Genomic DNA, 20,495 nt, shown 5'->3' with positions numbered 1-20,495 from the left:
AGTCTGTAAAGTCCAACACACAGTCCAGTGTGTTATTGTTTTATTTCCTAGGTTAATGGACTGTAAAACCCTCCCTTGCACTCCCGCAGGCTATCCCATATTGACTCAGAGTCCAGAGGGCTCGCTCACTTAAAGGTCCAGATTCTAAACAGGGTTTGCCTGTTCTGACCCCTCATGATTGTCCCACCATCTATCTTCCTTTATAGCGTTCAGGTTCTAATCTTATCTAGTACTTTTCAAATGCTCTATGATATTTTCATGTGGTGCCTTTTAGCAAACCAAGCTGATGCTCCAGGCTGGGGGCGTGAGAACGGCTTTGGTTGCACTAAAGCAGTTTGCATTTGAGTGCTAACCCTGGAACCCCGGGCTTATTAGGGTAGCAGGATCGACTTTAATCCAGTGAGTGACACGTCAGGAGTTGGGTTGCTGCACACAGGATGCAAAATTACACTCTTGGCAACATCGTTTTACTCTATGGGAACACACTGAGAGATGAGAACAAGAATATCATCGCTCATTCATGCAACAAGTGTTTATTAAGCACCTGTTGTGTACCAGGTGAGCAAAGCAGAACCAGTTCTTATCCAGAGGGAGCTCACAGTGGCCTGAAGAGTCTGGGGCATCTCTCCACGGCCTACGCACACACACCAGGCTTCTTTTCCTCTCCCGCCTTCCTTTTGGCCTTCCCCCTCCTGAGCACAGAATCGGGCATAGAAAAAGCACCTGCTATGTTGGCCTCTTTTTCCTCATTTCCCTTCCCTTCCTGGAACGTTCTGAGACCTGTGGGTCTGGCCAGTACCTTTGCTTTTCTTCTCCAAGTATCCTTGCTTGATGATGTTATCAAGCTCTTGAGCTCCTCTTAGGAGGTCTTCCACTCCTAAAAGGAAGAACAGGATGCTTTGTTGAAACCTGACCGGATTTTCCTTTATTTAGGCTCCTTTCGATAATCCACATTAATGAATGGGGCGCAGAAGGGTAGTTTCTTAAACACAGCACAAAATAAAACAATTTTTATACGACCGGGGGGGAGACAGCAAATTTTCTTTCTTCCTAATTATATCTAATGTCAAAATCACTTATAACGATCGAAACCTACCTTAGTTTGTGCAAGGAGAAGTAGCCGAAATATGTACTGATTGGCAAGAAAAGGACTCCAGAGAATTAAGAATTTGCTGTGGATGTAAGCTCCAAATGCAATAATCCACATTGAGACAATCAAAAGTCAAATGAATAGCTACCAGCAGAGAAAAGCTTAATGAGTGACAGAGTTCACCACAAATGCAGCCACCTCTGTGACAGTAAGAAGCACACACTCATTCTTAAAAAAAGAAAAAAAAAAAAAGAGAAAACAACAAAACAGAAAACCACCTCGTGAATATAAATTTTATTAAGTTTGCACAGAGAAGGGCTATACAAGCTGAATTGGCAGCAAGTGCCACGTCCTGGTTTTGTCCAACTATGAGAAAGGGTCTAAGAATGGTTGGAGCCTTTACCGAGAGAGGATGCTGGACCTGGCATCAGCCTTCAAACATATGCTGTTAACATCCTTGACTTTCAGTCAGCTTCATTAGGTACAAATTTACTGAGACGTGAAGATCCTCATCCATTGTTTACTACTGAGGTTTACATGTATTTTACAGAAGGGAGGGGTCAAAGACAAATGGGAAGGAATGAACTCAAAAAATAAAATGGAACAAGAATGGCAACAACAAAAAAACCCTTTAAAAAATACAAGTCCAGGGGCACCTGGGTGGCTTAGTCGTTAAGCATCTGCCTTCGGCTTAGGTCAAGATCCCAGGGTCCTGGGATCGAGTCCCGCATCGGGCTCCCTGCTTGGCAGGAAGCCTGCTTCTCCCTCTCCCACTTCCTCTGCTTGTGTTCCTTCTCTCACTGTATCTCTCTCTATCAAATAAATAAATAAAATATTTAAAAAAAATACAAGTCCATGAGACTGAGGGAAAAAAAACCCACAAGTCCATATTTCTTTCTTTTTAAAGTTTGTTTTATTGTTTTAGTAATCTCTATATCCAACAAGGGACTCGAACACATGATCCCGAGATCAAGAATTGCATGCTCTTCTGACAGAGCCAGACAGGTGCCCCCAAGTCCGTATTTCTTAGTTAGGAGAAATGAAGGGAGTGGCCTAGCAGAATCCTAATGTTTGTTCTTTTTAGTCTCCAAAACCAAAGCTCTTTTGGTTTCCCTTAATAGATTTAGAAATCAAAATAAAACACAAACCAAATTAAGGCACGACCCCATACGAATCACCTGGGTCACCTATACAATATCTTGAGATTTTGGGTGAAATCATTGTTTTTTCAATTGCTCTTTTTTTTTTTTTTTAATCTACAATAACTATTCAGGGGTGGCTATGAGCTGGCACTTCTTGTTTAAGACATTTCTTGTTTAAAAATAACATTTTCAGACAATTGAAAATGCAACTAAGATTTTACCTTTTGCAAAAAAAAAAAAAAAGATTTTACCTTTTGCTTCTAAGCGGTTTTGAACATAGTTTTAAACATAGAGATCCAAAGAGCTTTTCTTTTTTGTGTGTGTCAAAGTGCCTGATTCTTTCTCTTCGTCCTTACTGTCAACTTCCTTGTTCCTGGACTATTTTCATCTGCGTGCTCTACAGTGAGCAAACTCTGTGGCTGCTATAAATCCTCCCAGATGGGTCTCAGGGTGCACCCGGGAGATGAACAGCAGCAAAGGGAAGTCCATTTGTCTAGGATCCTTTCATTCCTCCCAGCCCTCTGAAAATGCCAATGCCTCTCTGAAAACGGTCTCCAAGAAAAGAGAAACGGAACCCCTGAAGGCAGAGTGGCTGGGCTCGGGGACCCAGCATGGCTCAGAAGGGAGGCCCTTTGCAGGAGACCCCATCCTCTCTGCAGCTCTGTCAGAAAGTGCTTCTAGAGGCCTAAAAATGAACAGAAAGACGGAAGGGAATGAGAACAGGATCTCCTAAGCTTGGAGGGGCCATCCCTTCTTCCAGTTTTGTTCTTTTCCTCTCTCCTTTTCTAAGGTCTTGTTAAACTTAGAGACACAGCTTCTTGTTAAAGATGCCGAGAGTCTGAATCATAAAAGACGTGTTAAACGTTCTATTAGAATCCAAGCCTCCTTTTTTTAATGCAGATCTAAATGCCATTTTATGGAACATCTATAATTATGAAAATGGGAAGACATTGCCTCGTGTGCGGGGAGAGTCTGTGTGTATGAATATTACATTAATGTGCCCACACCAGCTCACTGATCCTGCTGGCAGGAGCATAAAAAATGCTTGAGTGAAACTTTTATTTAGATGTTAAGACTCCAGGCCCCAGCGGGGTGACAGAGACAGTCCCTGCGAGCTGCCATCAGAGAGAGAGTTTGAATTGAATTACCCAGGGGGGAAGGAAGTAGAGATGAGCAGTGCTTCGCTTATTTAATTTCATTTACTTTCAGTACATTATCAGCATGAGGCTTTTCTCTCCCCACCAACCGAAACCCAAGAATGCCACCACCAAGAAAACAAAGACACAATGCTGCCGAGATGTTTGAACTCTAAGTCACGAATTCTAGGAAACTAGGGTCAGCCTCATCACCACCTTCTCTCCTGAAGAGTCACACTTAGTTTGCTAAAATTGGGTCGGGAATGAGTTGTTGAATTTTCTCTCTTGGTTATTCACCAACAGATTCTGGAGAGTACCAGAGCTAGAAATGCGGTATTTTAATGTGTTGCATTTTTAGCAAGATGTGTTAGGTTGCTTTCTTATGAGAAGGGATCGCTGCTGATGAACTCTCTTGCCTGGTTCCCCTTATGGACAGTGGGGAAAATGGGATGATAGGTGAAGTTTGGAAATGGCTCTGGAAAAAAAAATTAGGAAATCGAATCAAATCAATCTCGATTCTAGTGATGGTCTTCAGTACAAGGCACTGTGTGGTGAGTGTAATAACAGAATCGTTCTCAGTGTATGTTGACACCGAGCTCCATTTCATTAGCTCCATGATCTGTCAGATAAATCCAGAAAACCAAGATGGGAAGCCATTGTGGCAATCCAGCTGTCTCCTCTCTCAGTGTCCGCTCAGAGTCCTACTGATCAAGAACCAGTGATCCTGAGGACGCACCACGTCAGCCATGGTCCTGGGGTGATGAGGCAGGAGGGGCCTTCTATGCCCGAGTCTACACCTCCTGGCAAATGAACAGATCTGCAGAGCTTCTTAATGCCTGAGAGAAAGTATGTAAATGCTCCGCAGGATGATAATAAAAATAGGAAGAAGCCGCAAATAATGGCATGAGTTGCTATTTTAAGGCAAAAACATTTATATTTAAGGATACAATTTTTTTAAAAAAATCAAGGCTTTTTGCCCATTACCTGAAAAAAAGATATCACCGTCTTAATGAAAAAATAGAAATGATTTAGATTTATTGGGAATAAATGGCCTTCTCGGATAAACCTAAGGGTGTATCACATTGTATCAGCACAAAACAGAATTACATTCGTGTCATAATCTCTCTCTACCACGGCACTTAACTAAATCTCCCAGAATAGCCCATATAAAGAAAAGATTCACTTAGCTGAAGGATGTGGGGCTATAAAGATAAGATCAGTAGAGAAGTGTTACCTAGAAGTGATGGCCACCCAACTTTCATGGCAGATGAAGATAAAAGAAATTCTCAGACATCTTTCTCTCCTCATCCAGATGCCATTAAACCCTTGTTTCCCACCCACACCCAACTCTGCAGTAAAAAACGACAGAGTAGGACTCCATCTCTCAGCGCTAAATAGGACTCCTCAGTCAGCTCTGCACCACAACAATGGGGACCCTTTAGAATGTGATACATTTCCATAAAGCAGTCAATAAAAAAGACACAGGAGCTTATGTGAGTCACGGCCTATTTAATCAGCTGCGTTCTAGCCCACTGAGAAAAGAGAATTGGAGAAGTCACTTGGTAACACTGCAGCACAAGGCTAACAGCACAAGAGGCCACCCCATTTCACTGCAAAAAGGCTGCAGCCCCTGCAAAACCAACCAGATGCTCGTGAACTTTCATTATGGGCAGCTGGCTTGGTTTCTTGTTAAACCAACCTGAAATGAAAATCAATGATTTTTTAAAGAAAATCTTTTGTTAACCCCCACATGTCCCATGAGCTGTGGATCTCTCCCATCCTTGCTTTCCCTTTCAATTCAAGTTCTTTTCAATTGTTTGGGAAAGGGACCAAACTCCAGCTTAGAGACTGATAGCTATAAGCAGTGAATTTCAGGCAGGGTGAAGTTTACCAGGTTCCTCCATTGCAGTACCTGTGATGAGAGCCCTGGGGCGTTGGGTGGATGATGTTGGAGAAAATTTAATATTTGAAGGCTGGGGATGGTAAAGCACCATCTGAAATTCTAATCCACTCATAGTTTGCTGGTATATGTGCATTTGTAGACAAGCAACAATCACATACTTCACAATGCCTCAAACACACACATGGGAAGAATATCGCAGGGAGGGTTGGGAGGATAGTAGTTTCCTGTCTGGTGGTCACTGGTCCTAAATCTCCTTTGTATTTGGTTTCCGTGGACTTCTTTTTTTTTTTTTTTTTTAAAGATTTTATTTATTTGACAGAGATCACAAGTAGGCAGAGAGGCAGGCAGAGAGAGAGAGGAAGGGAAGCAGGCTCCCTGCTGAGCAGAGAGCCCGACGCGGGGCTCGATCCCACGACCCTGAGACCATGACCTGAGCCGAAGGCAGAGGCCTTAACCCACTGAGCCACCCAGGCGCCCCTTTCCGTGGACTTCTTTAATAAACTCCTTAACAGGGGGTGCCTGGGTGGCTCAGTGGGTTAAGCCTCTGCCTTCAGCTCAGGTCATGATCTCAGGGTCCTGGGGTCGAGCCCCGCATCGGGCTCTCTGCTCAGCACGGACCCTGCTTCCCCCCCCCCCCTGCCTGCCTCTCTGCCTACTTGTGATCTCTCTCTGTCAAATAAATAAATAAAGCAAAATCTTTAAAAAATAAAAACCTGTTAATCATGGTAACAGTCCAGACAGCATAAAAATCTGTAGAAGAAATCATGTTATATTGAGGATAAAGAAAATTCGTGAGAGATTCTAGGCCAATGAGAAGTACTAAGAAAAAAAGCAGATAACGATGAACAAAATAATTAAAATTAATACATTTTAATAAAAATGAAGAAAAACCCTAAGTTTTAAATCTGCATTTATTTTTTTAAAATATTTTATTTATTTGACAGACAGAGACCACAAGTAGGCAGAGAGGCAGGCAGAGAGAAAGAGGGGGGAAGCAAGCTCCCCACTGAGCAGAGAGCTCGATCCCAGGAATCTGGGATCATGACCTGAGCTGAAGGCAGAGACTTTAACCCACAGCCACCCAGGCGCCCCTAAATCTGCATTTAAAAAAAGATTTATTTATTGATTTGATATCAGAGAGAGAGAGAGTGAGAGAGACCAAGTGGTGGGAGGGGCAGAGGGAGGGGAGAGACAAGCAGACTCTGCTCTGAGCGCAGAGGCCGACAGGGGGCTCCGTCCGAGGACCCTGAGCTGAAATCAAGAGTCGGACGCTTAATCAACTGAGCCACCCAAGCTTCCCTTAATCTGCATTTTATAAAGCATGTTTATATCTCATTTGAGCTTCACAGCGGCCCTATGAAGTATGTATTATTATCCGCTCCACTTTACAGACCAGGAAACTGAGGCTCAGTGAGATTGCCAACCTCGCTGAACGCTGCTCAGCTGAAGAGCCTATGCCCTTTCCACCACCCTGAGCCTGAGTTGAGACACCTGAGGAATGACAGCGTCTTCCCACCTCACGCTCCCACACAAGGAGACCCATTTAAGTAGGGGGAAAGGAACAGAGGTCGTTATTCTAGTGGCTGGTGTCAAAAAATTATTTTAAGATTCTATATTCCTTTTTTACTTTTTAGTGTCCTGGCTGACTCATCTGTAGAGTCGCCTCCCAGGCAAGTCTGTGTAAAGTCTGAGAGGTCAACAGATACACAGTACACAGCAAATAAAAGAACATACGAGAATGCGAGCAAAGGATACACAGGTTAAGAAAACGCAGAAGGAAGCGAGCTGGAGCTCTCCCAGCTGGTGCTTGGCCACCAAGGTTTGGAAGGTGTCTCTGAGGCGAGTGTGGTATCTAGGAGAATGAAGCCCTGCTCCAGTGCAGGGCTCATGCAGAAATCTTGAATGTGTCTACTCTTTAAAGAAGAAGATTTGGTTTAAAAAGAAAGGGGATTTGGGGGTGCCTGGGTGGCTTAGTCAGTTAAGCATCTGACTCAGGTGGTGATCTTGGGGTCGTGAGATCGAACCCCGTGTCAGGCTCCACACTGAGCACGGAGTCGGCTTGGGATTCTCTCTTTCCCTTACACTCTCCCCCCTCCTCACCCCTGCTCACACACTCTCTCTCTCAAAAAAGAAAAAAAGAAAGATTTTTACGCTAAATATCCAAAATTGGTTTTCTTTTCACAAAACATTCCACCAATAATGCCAAGCTATAAGGTAACGGAAACTATGAATTTTTAAAAAAAAGATTTTATTTATTTATTTGACAGACAGAGATCACAAGTAGGCAGAGAAGCAGGCAGAGAGAGGAGGAAACAGGCTCCCTGCTGAGCAGAGAGCCCGATGGACCCTGGGATCATGACCTGAGCTGAAGGCAGAGGCTTTAACCCACTGAGCCACCCAGGCACCCCAGAAACCATGAATATTCATGGAGGGTGAAGAGCCTTCTTGTTCCTACAGAGGCACCACACTAATCCTCTAAGAGGCCTGTGGTCTTGGGTGATGCTCTCTTTACACCTTCACTTTGGGTGGAAGTTTACTTATAAGAAGTGAAAGTATTAGAAAAAAGCCCTTCCAACTTCAACACGCTATTTCTAGCAATTAAATAAACAGTAATAATAATCAGAAGCATCTTCTGCGTAAATATTTTGCTGTAAAGAATGACTAACTCAGTATAATAATCCACTGATTCTCAATCATGGCATCATGACACATTGGTGTTTTTGATCAGTTGGAGGTGTTCATCTAAAGGGCAGAGATTTTGAATAATTTACTTTTAGAATGAGAATGGAGTCAAAATTTTTCTTAATAATACCATTCATCTGCATTCTGATATGCTTTCTTAAGGGAAAAAGTCAATGAAAAATAATTTAGAGCGAATCTTACTCATGCTATAGTCTATGGTACTAAACACCTCGGATGCACTGTTACAATTGTGGCAATCAAGAATTCCTCCAATGTCTTATTTCCTTGAAAAAAATTGGTATTTCTTCAAAATTGTGGGTGTTCCACGGAAGTGGGTTGAGCACATAAATGTTGGTAGGCATGTGATATGGTGAGAAAAAGGCTAAGAATTCATGTGATCTCCACACAAACTGTTTAAACCCAGAAAGCCTCTTGTGTCTTCTGATTTTTTAATTTTATTTTTTAAAAGATTTTTATTTTTTTTCTTTAAAGATTTTATTTATTTATTTGACAGACAGAGATTACAAGTAGGCAAGAGAGGCAGGCAGGGAGAGAGAGGAGGAAGCAGGCTCCCTGCTGAGCAGAGAGCCCGATGTGGGGCTCGATCCCAGGACCCTGGGATCATGACCTGAGCCGGAGGCAGAGGCTCTAACCCATGGAGCCACTCAGGTGCCCCCTAGGAATCCATTCTTTTTTTTTTTTTTTAAGATTTTATTTATTTATTTGACAGATCACAAGTAGGCAGAGAGGCAGGCAGAGAGAGAAGGGAGGAAGCAGGCTCCCTGCTGAGCAGAGAGCCCGATGCAGGGCTCGATCCCAGGACGCTGGGATCATGACCTGAGCCAAAGGCAGCGGCTTTAACCCACTGAGCCACCCAGGCGCCCCTAGGAATCCATTCTTAATATTGAGCCACAAAGATCGAAACTACCTGAAGCCTCTTCAGCAGCCAACCCACAGTAACTAGCAACCGTGCAAAGTGAGAATCCGGGTACCAATCCCGGCTGCAATGCCCGAATGGCCCTGTGACTGCCATAAGGAGGTGGAGAGGATGTAAAATGCCAAATTGTCTGTTTACAAACTTTGAAGGATCACTGTATTCCCTCCTTGTCCTGCGGCAGATCACTATTATAGATGTGTTACTCGAAGGCATTTCTCTAAAATGAATGATAAAATATCATTTCCAAATCTATTCATTTACTACTCCACTGGACTGTGAGAAGAACATGGAGAAAAGGAAAGCAAAAGAAAAGAGACTTGCCTGGGTTTGGAACCACTTTTTTTTGGGTTTGGAAGCACTTTTTTTTATTGGTTTACTTTCCTCCTGTCTACCATACTGTAGCCAGAAATCATTTTTCTGAAACATAGATGTGGTCATGTCACATTCCTGCTTAAAGCTTTTAATAGTTCCCCATTACTTACAGGATGAAACTCAAGCTCTCTAGCCTTAACAGAAACCTTATGAAAAAATAAAAAATAAATAAAATACTTTGGTCACAGCTACTTTCCAGTTTCATTTTCTTCCAGCCTCCATACCTCCTGATACTCCAGCAACAGTAAGGAACAGACTGCCTTCTGGAACATGCCATGTACTTCATACGGCAGAGCTTTGCTCATCCGTGTTTCCTGCTTGGGAGTTCCTCTTCCTGTCTCTCCATTTTCCAAGTAGGGCATGCTTCTTTAAGACTCCATTCAAATGTCACATCTTCTCTGGATCTATTTTCCTTCTGTAGAATTATATACTCCCTCTCCTGTGCTCTAATACCATTTCCCATAGGGCGTTATTATATTTTCTATAGGGCTCCCAGAGGCCCTGAAACTTTTCTCCAACACTCTCCAGTCTTGCCTCTTCGCTTAGGTTTATGTAAGACTGTAGTTACTAGGTAGAGCTACTATGAACAAGGAAATGCAAAAGGGCCACCTCTGGGAAAAGGAATGTAGCTGTGGGTCTAGGTAGAAGGCAGTAGGGAGGATGGTCTAGAAAGGGAAGAGAGGGTAAAAGTAGATCTTGCACTCATAGAAGAGACATGAACTGGGGCGCCTGGGTGGCTCAGTGGGTTAAAGCCACTGCTTTTGGCTCAGGTCATGATCCCAGGGTCCTGGGATCGAGCCCCGCATCGGGCTCTTTGCTCAGCAGGAGGCCTGCTTCTCTTCCTCTCTCTCTCTCTCTGCCTGCCTCTCTGCCTACTTGTGATCTCTGTCTGTCAAATACATAAATAAAATCTTTAAAAAAAAAAAAAAGAAGAAGCATGAACTGTGGAAGAAACTCAGTGAACAGACATCATAGCACCTGGATCGACATGGGGGAACAAGAAGAACCCAATACAGCTGTGCACCTGGTGGGACGGGCAGTGTTTGCACCGCAGCTGTCTCGGTAAGGAGAGTAAGAAGAAGCCCAAGAAGCAACTGGAACGTGCGGACGGCTGAGAGCCATCAGGGCTCGGGTGTACTTGAAGTAACTGTTGAACTGATGTGGGATTAAGGAAGATCCTTCCCTAAAATATCCCACAGTAAAGGCTAAGGAGTTTGGTGCTAATTATTTAATTTCTTGAAACCTGAAGAACAGCTGCTGGTGGAAACTCTGGTCCCTTTCAGAGGGCAACAGAATCATTATTCATTAGTTCTCCCTGTATCCCCTGGGGCCTAGCACACCCAGTAGGTGCCCGGTAAGTATCTGTTAAGCTGAACTGAAACCACTTCTCACCTAATGGGACTTGTGGTCTAAGAAGGCAGTATGGGAGTGACTATTTGTTGGATAAATCATTTTCACCTAAGCCACAAATGGTAATTTCTGTTCTGTTGTATATTTATAATTTTAATATTGAGATTGGTAACATGAAATAAGAAAAAAAAAAGGGGAGGGCAGAAGAAGCTTTAACTAAGAGAACAAGGAGGAAGTGGGCAGTGCAGAAGCCAGGATGAGTAACGGGACGAAGTATGATAGGAAGAGGGGCAAAGAGAGTCTGGGGGGAAAATTAGAAAAAATGCCATGAACCTCAACTGGAGGGAATTACATTGCTGAGCCTATTTCACAGCCTTGTTGAGACACCAACTGTCTTCACCTCAGATCTTATCCATCTCTAGGAGAGCATCAATGGAATCCAGAGGAAGCCATAAATGGATGAAGGACTGAGCCCAAACTCCCCAAACTTAAACGGATAACCAAATACTTTTCAGAAATAGCTGTTGAAAGCCATTTCTGAGCTACAGACCTTGAGTGGCTGAGAACTTGACTTCTTCTGATAGTAATTCCCTTGTCTTATTCTCTTGTTTCCCTGAAAAAGTGGTATTTTTCCTCTTTGAACTTCCACAGGCACATCTGTTCGGCATCCTGTATGCAGCCGTCCTATGTGTGTCTGAACACTTAATGCAGCTGACGGTGAAAGCTATGTGGGGATTAGTGTACCCAAATCCCAGGGTCTCTATTTTAGTTACTCTCTGAACCAGAAGATTTCAAAGAGAAATCAAATGATAATGATTTTGCCTTCTTCGTGCGTCTCTAGTTAGACATTCGGATATCATCAGAGCACTGCATCGAGAAAACTTTTAAAGCAAACAAAGCAGAAAATAAAAAAGAAGACTCAGGAACTAATTATCATGATTCTCTGGGGGTATTTCAGGGTGGGTGATCTAATGAGAACTCTCACACCCCATCAGGAAGAACTTGATGGGAATGCAATGATCTTAGCATTGTGGCTTTGACCTGGTGTGTATCATCTACTGGACAAAGCGTCCTTCCCAAGCCAGACCACACTCCCAGCTAGCTCTCTGGGTATCTCTGGGCGGCAGTATGGGAACAGACAGAAAAATGATGACTACGCTAAGGAACCTTTAGGGCAAAAATCGCCCCCTTTTCTTTTAAGTTACATATCTGAGGCTTAAAATCTCTTTTGAGTCTTCTGATTCATCTGATAAAACTCAAGCAAGTTTGAAGTAAGTCAAACTTTGTAAGGGAAAAAATTAGAGAGGGGAAAATGAGGGTGATATTTCTAGACCCAAAAGTTTCCAACCAAATCACCAAGTCTGTAATTGCAAAATAAAAACACTAAATCTCAATATCTATTTGCACAGCTCATTAACTAAGGGCTCACACTCAGCAAACAGAGAGAGAGGGAGGAAAAAAAAAGAAAACAAACAAAAAGAAGGAACCTTCAGTACCAAATACATGTGGAAAGTTACTACAGAGAACTGTCCTGCCCTGGATCTAAGCTAGACTCTGTCCAGCTAGGCTGCTGTCAGATGCATGGGTCTGTCTGTCTTTATTGTTTATTTAGAAAGTAGCAAATAGGGATGACGCAAAGTGTCTTTTGTCAGACTGTGCTGGAGAGAGAAAGAGAACATTCCTTTCCCCACTGAGCATTATGAACATTACGGCAGGCACTCGACCTGCTCTGCTACTGGGACAACATGATTTACAATGTGAAAAGGGAAAACCTAAATCACCAAGTAATGAAAACATTAAAGTTAATGCATCACAAGTGAGGAATTTATTACCATTAACTCCAATAAACAGTTATAAAACACTCGTCCTTTCCTGTCCATGCACAGGGACACAGACACTGGACTTCATTAAGCTCAACTTTCTTTTCTTCCTCACTAGACCAGTCATGTGTGTTTGAACCAACCACCATTTATTGTTAAGTGGACTGGTTCATTTTCCAGGACTGTAGAAAGCTGAAGGCACATCCATTTTGCTTCACGGTGCTTGGTACAGACGGATGAAAAAGCAAAGTTTAGAAGACATGCAGCTCGGTGTTGCTATATAAGTTTATTTAAAAGTCCCTAAAATGTATGTCTATTAAAAGCAGAGTAGCTCTTCTGAGCAGCCCTTCTCAGAAGCAGGCATATAAGTAATACTGCCTGGCGAGGAGGGTGGCATATTGGATGCCAAGGCACGTCAGGTGTGTTTAGCTGAATAATTTTTCCCTTGTTATTGTTTGGTTTAGCACCTTAGAAGCCTCAGATGGAAACCCATTTCCTTCCAACATTCTTCTCTGTCACAGGGGCATGCCAGTTTTATTACCTTAAGGTTGTTCATGAACAAAAGAGGCTGCACATATTGGATGGCTAGGGTACATTGGTTACGGACTCATTTGTTTTCGAGGAAGAAAAGAACGAGAGTGTCTTTTTGGAGAGCCAACTCTAACTGTGGAATTGCCTGTGTGGTACAGACAGGAGGGGCAGCATGAAATTCAGGCTTCCTGGACCAAATAGTTACAGTGGCAACAATGGTAATAGTAACATTTTACGTTTGGATAGCACTTTAATTAGTGTTTGTTAAATGGTTTCCTTTATGGCACCTCCTTGATTCTGATACAGACAGAAAGACCTTACCAGTCTAGTGTTCTGAGGCTGAAAATAAAGCTTAGGGAGGGTAAGTGACTTTCTCACAAAAGCTGGAAAGAAGAGTCAAGACACAAACTGGTTTCAGTTTTGTTTTTAAGCTCCAAATCCTGTACTTTTTTTTCCTACACATTTGCATAATAAATCATGTTATAGTCATAACTATAATGTAAAGTCAAGATGAATAATTTTTTTTGAGATGAAGAATGCTTTAATTCTAGATTTCTCTGTTCAGATTTCAGGGTTTTTAGGAACTGTCTCTGCTAAGCCTCTATGGTACCAGTATTGCCAGAAGGAGCCTGGGAGTTGTCCAGGACGTCAGCCCTGAATGGGGACCTGATCTTTGGCATTCCCCAAAAGGCAGGTGCCTGGATGACCCCCCTGTCTGAGGTTCACAGGGATGTCAAGCTTTGCCCACTGAGTGGACTTGCTGGGCCTCTCATGGGCCAAATTGTGTGGAATGTAGGAAAAAGGGGTCTGGATACAGAAACTGAGCAGCATATCCTATGATACCAAAGCCAAGATTTCTGTAAGTAAGACCAGCTGCCCCAAAGCAGCATAATTTGAGCAGGTAGCAATACTTAAGGGAACTCTTTCACATCTTATTTCGTCATATATGTTAGCATCTCCGTAAGGCACCCTAATGTGGTCATAGCCCATATGACCACTGGAGAGGTCACAGGGCTCTCCAGTGGTGACGGAGCAAATGACTTTGCTGCTCGTTTTACCGATGGGGAAACTAAAGCCCCACCAGCTAGATGCTGTGACTCACCCAATGATGTCATTATGTGACTCACTCAACAGTGGCATGATGTGACATTACCCACGGCGAGGTGACTAATTTGTTGTAGAGTTGAGAAGAGAAATAGAGTTTTCTGACTCCAGCATGATATCACCCTTTTGTTCCCATAGCCAGGTAGGCCTGGCACAAAGGGTTTAGTTGCTGTGGGGAAATGAGACCAGGGAGGTCCCAAAACTTGGGACAGACAGTTTGGTGAGAGTTAAGAAGCCATCCTGAAAACAGGTGGACTATTAAGTAATAGCCCATGTCCTGAACACCGAGGACCCTAGTTTCCTTTCACTGCTCAGTTCCAAAAACCCTGCTAGTAGGTATATAATGGCACCATCAGGAGATTCATGGATCTTTTTCTGGAAAAATGAATGACCTCAGAGTAGAGACCTACAGCTACAGATGTTTGGGAGACCTCAAGCAAAAATGGTTGGGTCTCCTCATCACTCTCAATTTTAGGCTTTCTAAAGTGAAGCCCAGCAGTTGATATGTTCCACCTTGGCATATGGAAGTTTCTTTCTTTCTTTTTTTTTTTAAAAAGATTTTATTTATTTATTTGATAGATCACAAGTAGGCAGAGAGGCAGGGAGAGAGAGGAAGGGAAGCAGACTCCCCTCTGAACAGAAAGCCCGATGCAGGGCTCAATCCCAGGACCCTGGGCTCAATCACAAGACCCTGGGATCATGACCTAAGCTGAAGACAGAGGCCTTAACCCACTGAGCCATCCAGGCGCTCCTACACGGAAGTTTCGATCTGCACTTGGTGCCCCACTTTTAAATATAAGCAGGATCTAAGGATCACCAGACTTTGCAGAAAAGCTTCCAACATGCAAGACAAAGACCAACACATGTAACAGATAAAAAGGAACTCGGGGGGCGCCTGGGTGGCTCAGTGGGTTAAGCCTCTGCCTTCGGCTCGGGTCGTGATCCCAGGGTCCTGGGATCGAGCCCCGCATCGGGCTCTCTGCTTGACAGGGAGCCTGCTTCCTCCTCTCTCTCTGCCTGCCTCTCTGCCTACTTGTGATCTCTGTCTGTCAAATGAATAAATAAAATCTTTAAAAAAAAAAAAAAGGAACTCGGGAAACAGAGCTAAAGTAGGGTGCAGAAAAGAAAATGAAAAACCAAAGCAAACAAACAAAAAAGCCATCCTTAATCTCCCCAGAGGGATGAGAAGACATTACATCTATGAGATGCTTAAAAAGGAACAGAGCGTGATCAGACAGCAAGAGAAGAGAGTCAGAAATTAAATATATCACAACAAAAATTAAAAATAAAATCAATAGATGAGTCGGGAGATAGAATTGAAGAAGTCTTAAAGAAATTGGGCAAAAAGATAAAGGGAAACAGAAGAACTAAAAATATTAGAACATAGAAAATAAAGGGAAAGAAATGATGGAATTTCTCAAAATGAAGAATGTGAGTCTTCCGATCGAAAGAGTCCTCCATGCTCCCAGAATACGAGTGGAAGAGAGACTCATACCTTGATGCTCATTGTGAAATTTTTGTAAAAGCTTCTGAATCAGGAGGGAAAACAGGTCCTATATAAAGAATGAAGAATCAGAATGGCATTGAGCGTCTCCACAACAACACTAGAAGCTGAAAGTCCATGAAGCAAAACAATTCAAAGTCTAAGGTGAAATGAGTTCCATCAGCGTTCTTACACCCAAGCTGTCAATCAAGTGTGAAGGTAGAATAAAGAGGTTTTCAGAGATGTGTGGTCGCAAGAAATCTCCCTCCTAGGCAGCCTTTTGCCGGCTGCCACCAGAGGCTGCGCTCCACCAAAAAAAGGGAGTCTAGCAAGAAAGAAGGTGATGGTAGATCAGGTGAGACTCTGACAAAAGAGAGACAAAGGGAAGTCCCAGGGTGACAGTTGTGCCCTGGGCCTCCAGAGCGGTCATAAGGGCTGGCAATAAATAAAATCTACATAGTTAAAGTCATGTAAGCCCTAAACCCAAACTAACTAAAAATGATGATAAAATCATATTGGGAAGTGGAAGGGAGGAGGTTTGAGGGTTGGGGTGAGATAAGAATGTTAAATCCTCCTCTGCCACGCACGATATGAACTCAATAGATAATGCCTGAAATTGATAAATAAAAAAGAGCTGTATAATAATATTATTTAGAAATGTGGAAGTACACACCATAATTGATGAAAGAATTGAAAGGGCTTGCCTCTGGAGAGTAGTACTCCAGGATTGGAAAGGGCTGCCTGCTTGTAGTCCTACAGTGTTTGATTTTTTAAAGATTTTATTTATTTATTTGACAGAGAGAGAGATTACAAGCAGGCAGAGAGGCAGGCAGAGAGAGAGAGGGGGAAGCAGGCTCCCTGCTGAGCAGAGAGCCCGATGCGGGGCACGATCTCAGGACCCTGAGACCATGACCTGAGCTGAAGGCAGAGGCTTAACCCATTGAGCCACCCAGGCACCCCCAGTATTTGATTTTTTTAAAAAGATTTTATTTCTTTATTTGACAGACAGATCACAAGTAGGCAGAGAGGCAGGCAGAGACAGAGGAGAAAGCAGGCTCCCTGCGGGGCAGAGAGCCCAATGCGGGGCTCGATCTCAGAACCCTGGAATCATGACCTGAGCCAAAGGCAGAGGCTTTAACGCCCTGAGCCACCCAGGTGCCCCCCAGTATTTGATTTTTAAAAAACATTATGAGTGGCTGAATACACAAAATTCTCAAGCTTGATATGAAGGGTACATGTCAGAGGAATCCAGAAAAGAAAGAAGAAATCAGTGTAGAATAATGTGAAACAATTTGATTGAAAACACTTAACACAAAACCATGTTTGAATTAGGTATCATTTGACGAGTATTTTAATAATCTGTGGTCTTTATGCAATTTCAGGACTCATTTGCAACTCTAATATTGTGCTTTGTTTCTACCACAGGTCTGATTCTGCTTAAGCTTTTCCTGCGTTGGAAGGGAACCCACAGAAACAGCTGCCTTTTTCCAATGGAGATTTGTTTTACTTCACAAGCAACAAAGGGTATGCAATCCCATTATGAATTTTGGGGTCAGATGCCCAGGTTATGAACTTGGGTGCAGTTTACAGAATACTGTTGTATCACTGGGCATAACCAGCATTGGATAAAGTACCTGCAGGTGAAATCACATCAGGAAAAATCTATTTGGAAACTACCATGTGGGAGGCCTTGTGCCAGAGAGCACAGAATTCCCAGGATGTCCTAGAAAGACTTCAGAGCAGTGCAAAGACACAGAGTGCAGACATGATTTTAATTTATAGGGTTGGAAAGGTACAAGGCCATAGAACAAAACACCTGTTGTCCTGCATTTATGTTAAAGATTTCACCTTTTTAAAAAACAATCAGAAACACATAATCATCATTCTTGACATAAATTATACTTTCGATTGGAGGTGGAAATCCTGTTTTAAGAGTAGGAAGGGAAGGAAAAGTAAAACTGACTGCGTGTAATTTTTCAAGTGGGAACAACGGCAATATGAAGATATATGGGCATCAGACCCATTGATAGAGGAAGGAGGCTGTGCTCTCTTACCTCTTACAGTGTCACTCCTGTGACCTCTACCATTTGAAATGCTTTGATTCCACCTTGCCCAAGGGACCTGTGAGCACCGGGGAAAGGGATGAAGGATGCCTATGCCTGACCTCACCTTTACATTGTCTAAGGACTGGAGGTATAAATCAGCTTTCCCCTTGAAGACCTGAGTGTCAGAAGCTCATGTGAAATGCTGGAAATATTAAATGATGTCCCTTAGGCTTTTATTGTTACTCAGTTTTCTCCTGTAACTGGGAGAGCTGTTCACATGAAGGATACTCTCCCCCAGGACCTCAATTTGTATATAAAATGAAGTATGAAACTCCAGCAACTCCTCGCCACTTTGTAAAGAAAATAAACAATTAGTGGTGGTTGCACTTAGCCCATTGGTCCTGTTTATATATATGATCTCTCTGCCTGTTCTCTAAGAACAGTTCACACCAATGAAGGTATGATAGCACCCTCATTACAAACCCTTATTTCCAGGATAATAAATTTGTGATGGTTAAAAAAAAATCTCCATGGACAATTCAATGCGTTGTTGTAATGGGGAAAGACAAAAGCCTTTTCTTTTATCCTATTTAGCAGAGAAAGTGTGCTAATAATTAGAATTGACGAATAAAATGTCTGGGTGCCAGGGCCCCATTTCTAGCTCCTCGTCGTCTTCTCTCCATGAAAGACTTGAAGCACAGCTACACAAAAGATATATTCCCTATCATAGAAACACGAATATATGTTTGTATAGAGACTTACAATTTTTAGAGCACTCTCAAACCTCTTATTTGGTTTGATTTTTATAATAGCCTGATGAGGTAGGTATTTATAGGATTTGGAATGAGAGAATAAAAGTAAAAAGAAATCATTTAAACAGCTGAGAAGAGAAGCCAGAGAATTATTTTTAAAAAATATTTTATTTATTGGGGTGCCTGGGTGGCTCAGTGGGTTAAAACCTCTGCCTTTGGCTCAGGTCATGATCTCAAGGTCCTGGGATCAAGCCTCATGTCGGGCTCTCTGCTCGGCAGGGAGTCTGCTTTCCCCCCTCTCTCTGCCTGCCTGTCTACTTGTGATCTGTCTGTCAAATAAATAAATAAAATCTTTAAAAAACATATTTTATTTATTTATCTGACAGACAGAGATCACAAGTAGGCAGAGAGGCAGGCAGAGAGAGAGGAGGGGAGGCAGGCTCCCCGCCGAGCAGAGAGCCCGATGTGGGGCTTGATCCCAGAACCCCGGGATCACAACCTGAGACGAAGGCAGAGGCTTTAACCCACTGAGCCACCCAGGCGCCCCAAGCCAGTGAATTATTAAGGATTACCTAAGACACTGTAGAATCTTAATTACGCCAGGTCCGTAAAAGATGGCCAGATGTATGAAAATATTGATACGCCTGCATGTCTCTGCTGTAATAGAGAACCAATCTCTAAAGGACCCTCTGCTCCACGTTTCAAGATCATATTCCAGGCATGAAAGGATATTCAGAACAGTGCAATGTGCTCTTTTAACACGCGTTCTCTTGCCATCTAACTGTGCAGCTGAACTAGGGATGAATGGCGCTACTCCTCAAGGGGGCAAGAGAAAGTGTGAGGGCTGAGCGGGGGATTCCAGACACAATATGAGAAAAAATGAAGAAGGAAGGTTCTTCTTTTCCCCAGAAGCCTAATCTTCTGAAAGAGGCCCAGTGATTGAAAAAAAAAATTTTTTTTTTTTTGGGGGGGAAGTCTCACCAGGTAGAATTGGTGCTGCTTAAATAGGACGTGTTTCAGGGAACTGGAGAAAGGTCCCTCTTCCAAGATATCTTCTCAGCAGACTTCCTGAATTCCTGACGTTCCACCATGAGGTGCCCGTTCCCTGAGATAAAAGCACTATTCCCCGTTGAAATACAAATGCCTCTGGGAGAGGTGGTACATTAAGCGAGGCATCCTTGTTCGCCATGTGCTAGCAAACAGATGCATCGAGGTTCGTCGGAAGAGGGAGGCACAAAGTTCCAGCTCCCGCAGGGAGGAGGCCCGGCCATCTGTAACCCTGCAGCAGGCCGAGGAGCAGAGATAATAGCGGATAGAAGTCTGTCCAGCAGTGACTTATCCATGAAGTGTGTGTGGCCGACGACACCGCCTTACGCCATTATCCATCATTAGCACCTTTGAGCAGTGGTTCTTAACCGCAGCTGCACATCAGAATCACCTGCCAACCTTTCAAAAGTTGTAGCTATCTGAGCTCATCCAAGATATGCTGAATCAGCATCGTCTGGAAGTAGGGCCCAGGCATGTTTATTTTTACAAGGCTCTATGGAGGGTCCTGATGCTCAGCCAGGGCTGAAAACCACAACCTCAGCATGAATTTGTACGTTAGGCCCTTGTCCGCCTAACAGCTTGCGGGTATGCCTTGGTGAGGTTGGTCCCCAGATGGGGGGGCCTGGACACTGAGTACCAGAACAGCTGGTAAGAGACCAGAGAGGTGTCCTCAGAACAAAGTAACCAAAGGTGACCTGGGAGAGAACCAGGACAACTTGTCCGCAGCACAATTTTGGCAAATTACCCCAGAGCATTATCGTCAAAATTTGAAGAAACAACATGAATCCATAGGAGTTAGAGTCTCTCATGTATCCTGAGACTGGAGGGAGGCAGTCTGGAGATGGGAGGGCACTCCACGTGCTCTGGCCCCAACAATATCCACCACCTTTAGTATGTGATTTCTGCCTCATGATCCAAGCTGGATCCAGATCCAGCCAACAGCAAGGAGAGAAGGGGACAAGGAAGACAGCACCACCCTGCCCTCCCTAGTAGGGACACGTTTGTGGAACCCTAGAAGTTGATACATCCCTTTCACATTACACTGGCCAAATCTAGACACTAGGAAAGTAAGGAGGCAGGGAGTTGTTCCAGACAGCCACG

General features: G+C 43.4%; 1 protein-coding gene across 3 annotated transcripts in view; it reads right to left on the bottom strand.

Moving 5' to 3' along the window:
- Positions 1-20,495, bottom strand: part of SKAP1 (src kinase associated phosphoprotein 1) — a 278,719-nt gene that overhangs the window by 50,359 nt on the left and 207,865 nt on the right. For all 3 annotated transcript variants that reach the window (XR_013968074.1, XM_080825334.1, XM_080825335.1), the window contains exon 5: positions 800-877. Coding sequence is in view for 2 of the 3 variants with exons in the window: in XM_080825334.1 (XP_080681460.1) it covers positions 800-877 (78 nt within the window). In the remaining variant the exon portion in view is untranslated. The remainder of the gene's footprint in view (positions 1-799; positions 878-20,495) is intronic.

This window comes from Martes martes (genome assembly GCF_963455335.1).
Source record: "Martes martes genome assembly, chromosome: 16".
Taxonomy (NCBI): Eukaryota; Metazoa; Chordata; class Mammalia; order Carnivora; family Mustelidae; genus Martes; species Martes martes.
The sequence above is the reverse complement of the archived record's forward strand: the minus strand, read 5'-3'. Positions and strand labels throughout refer to the sequence as shown.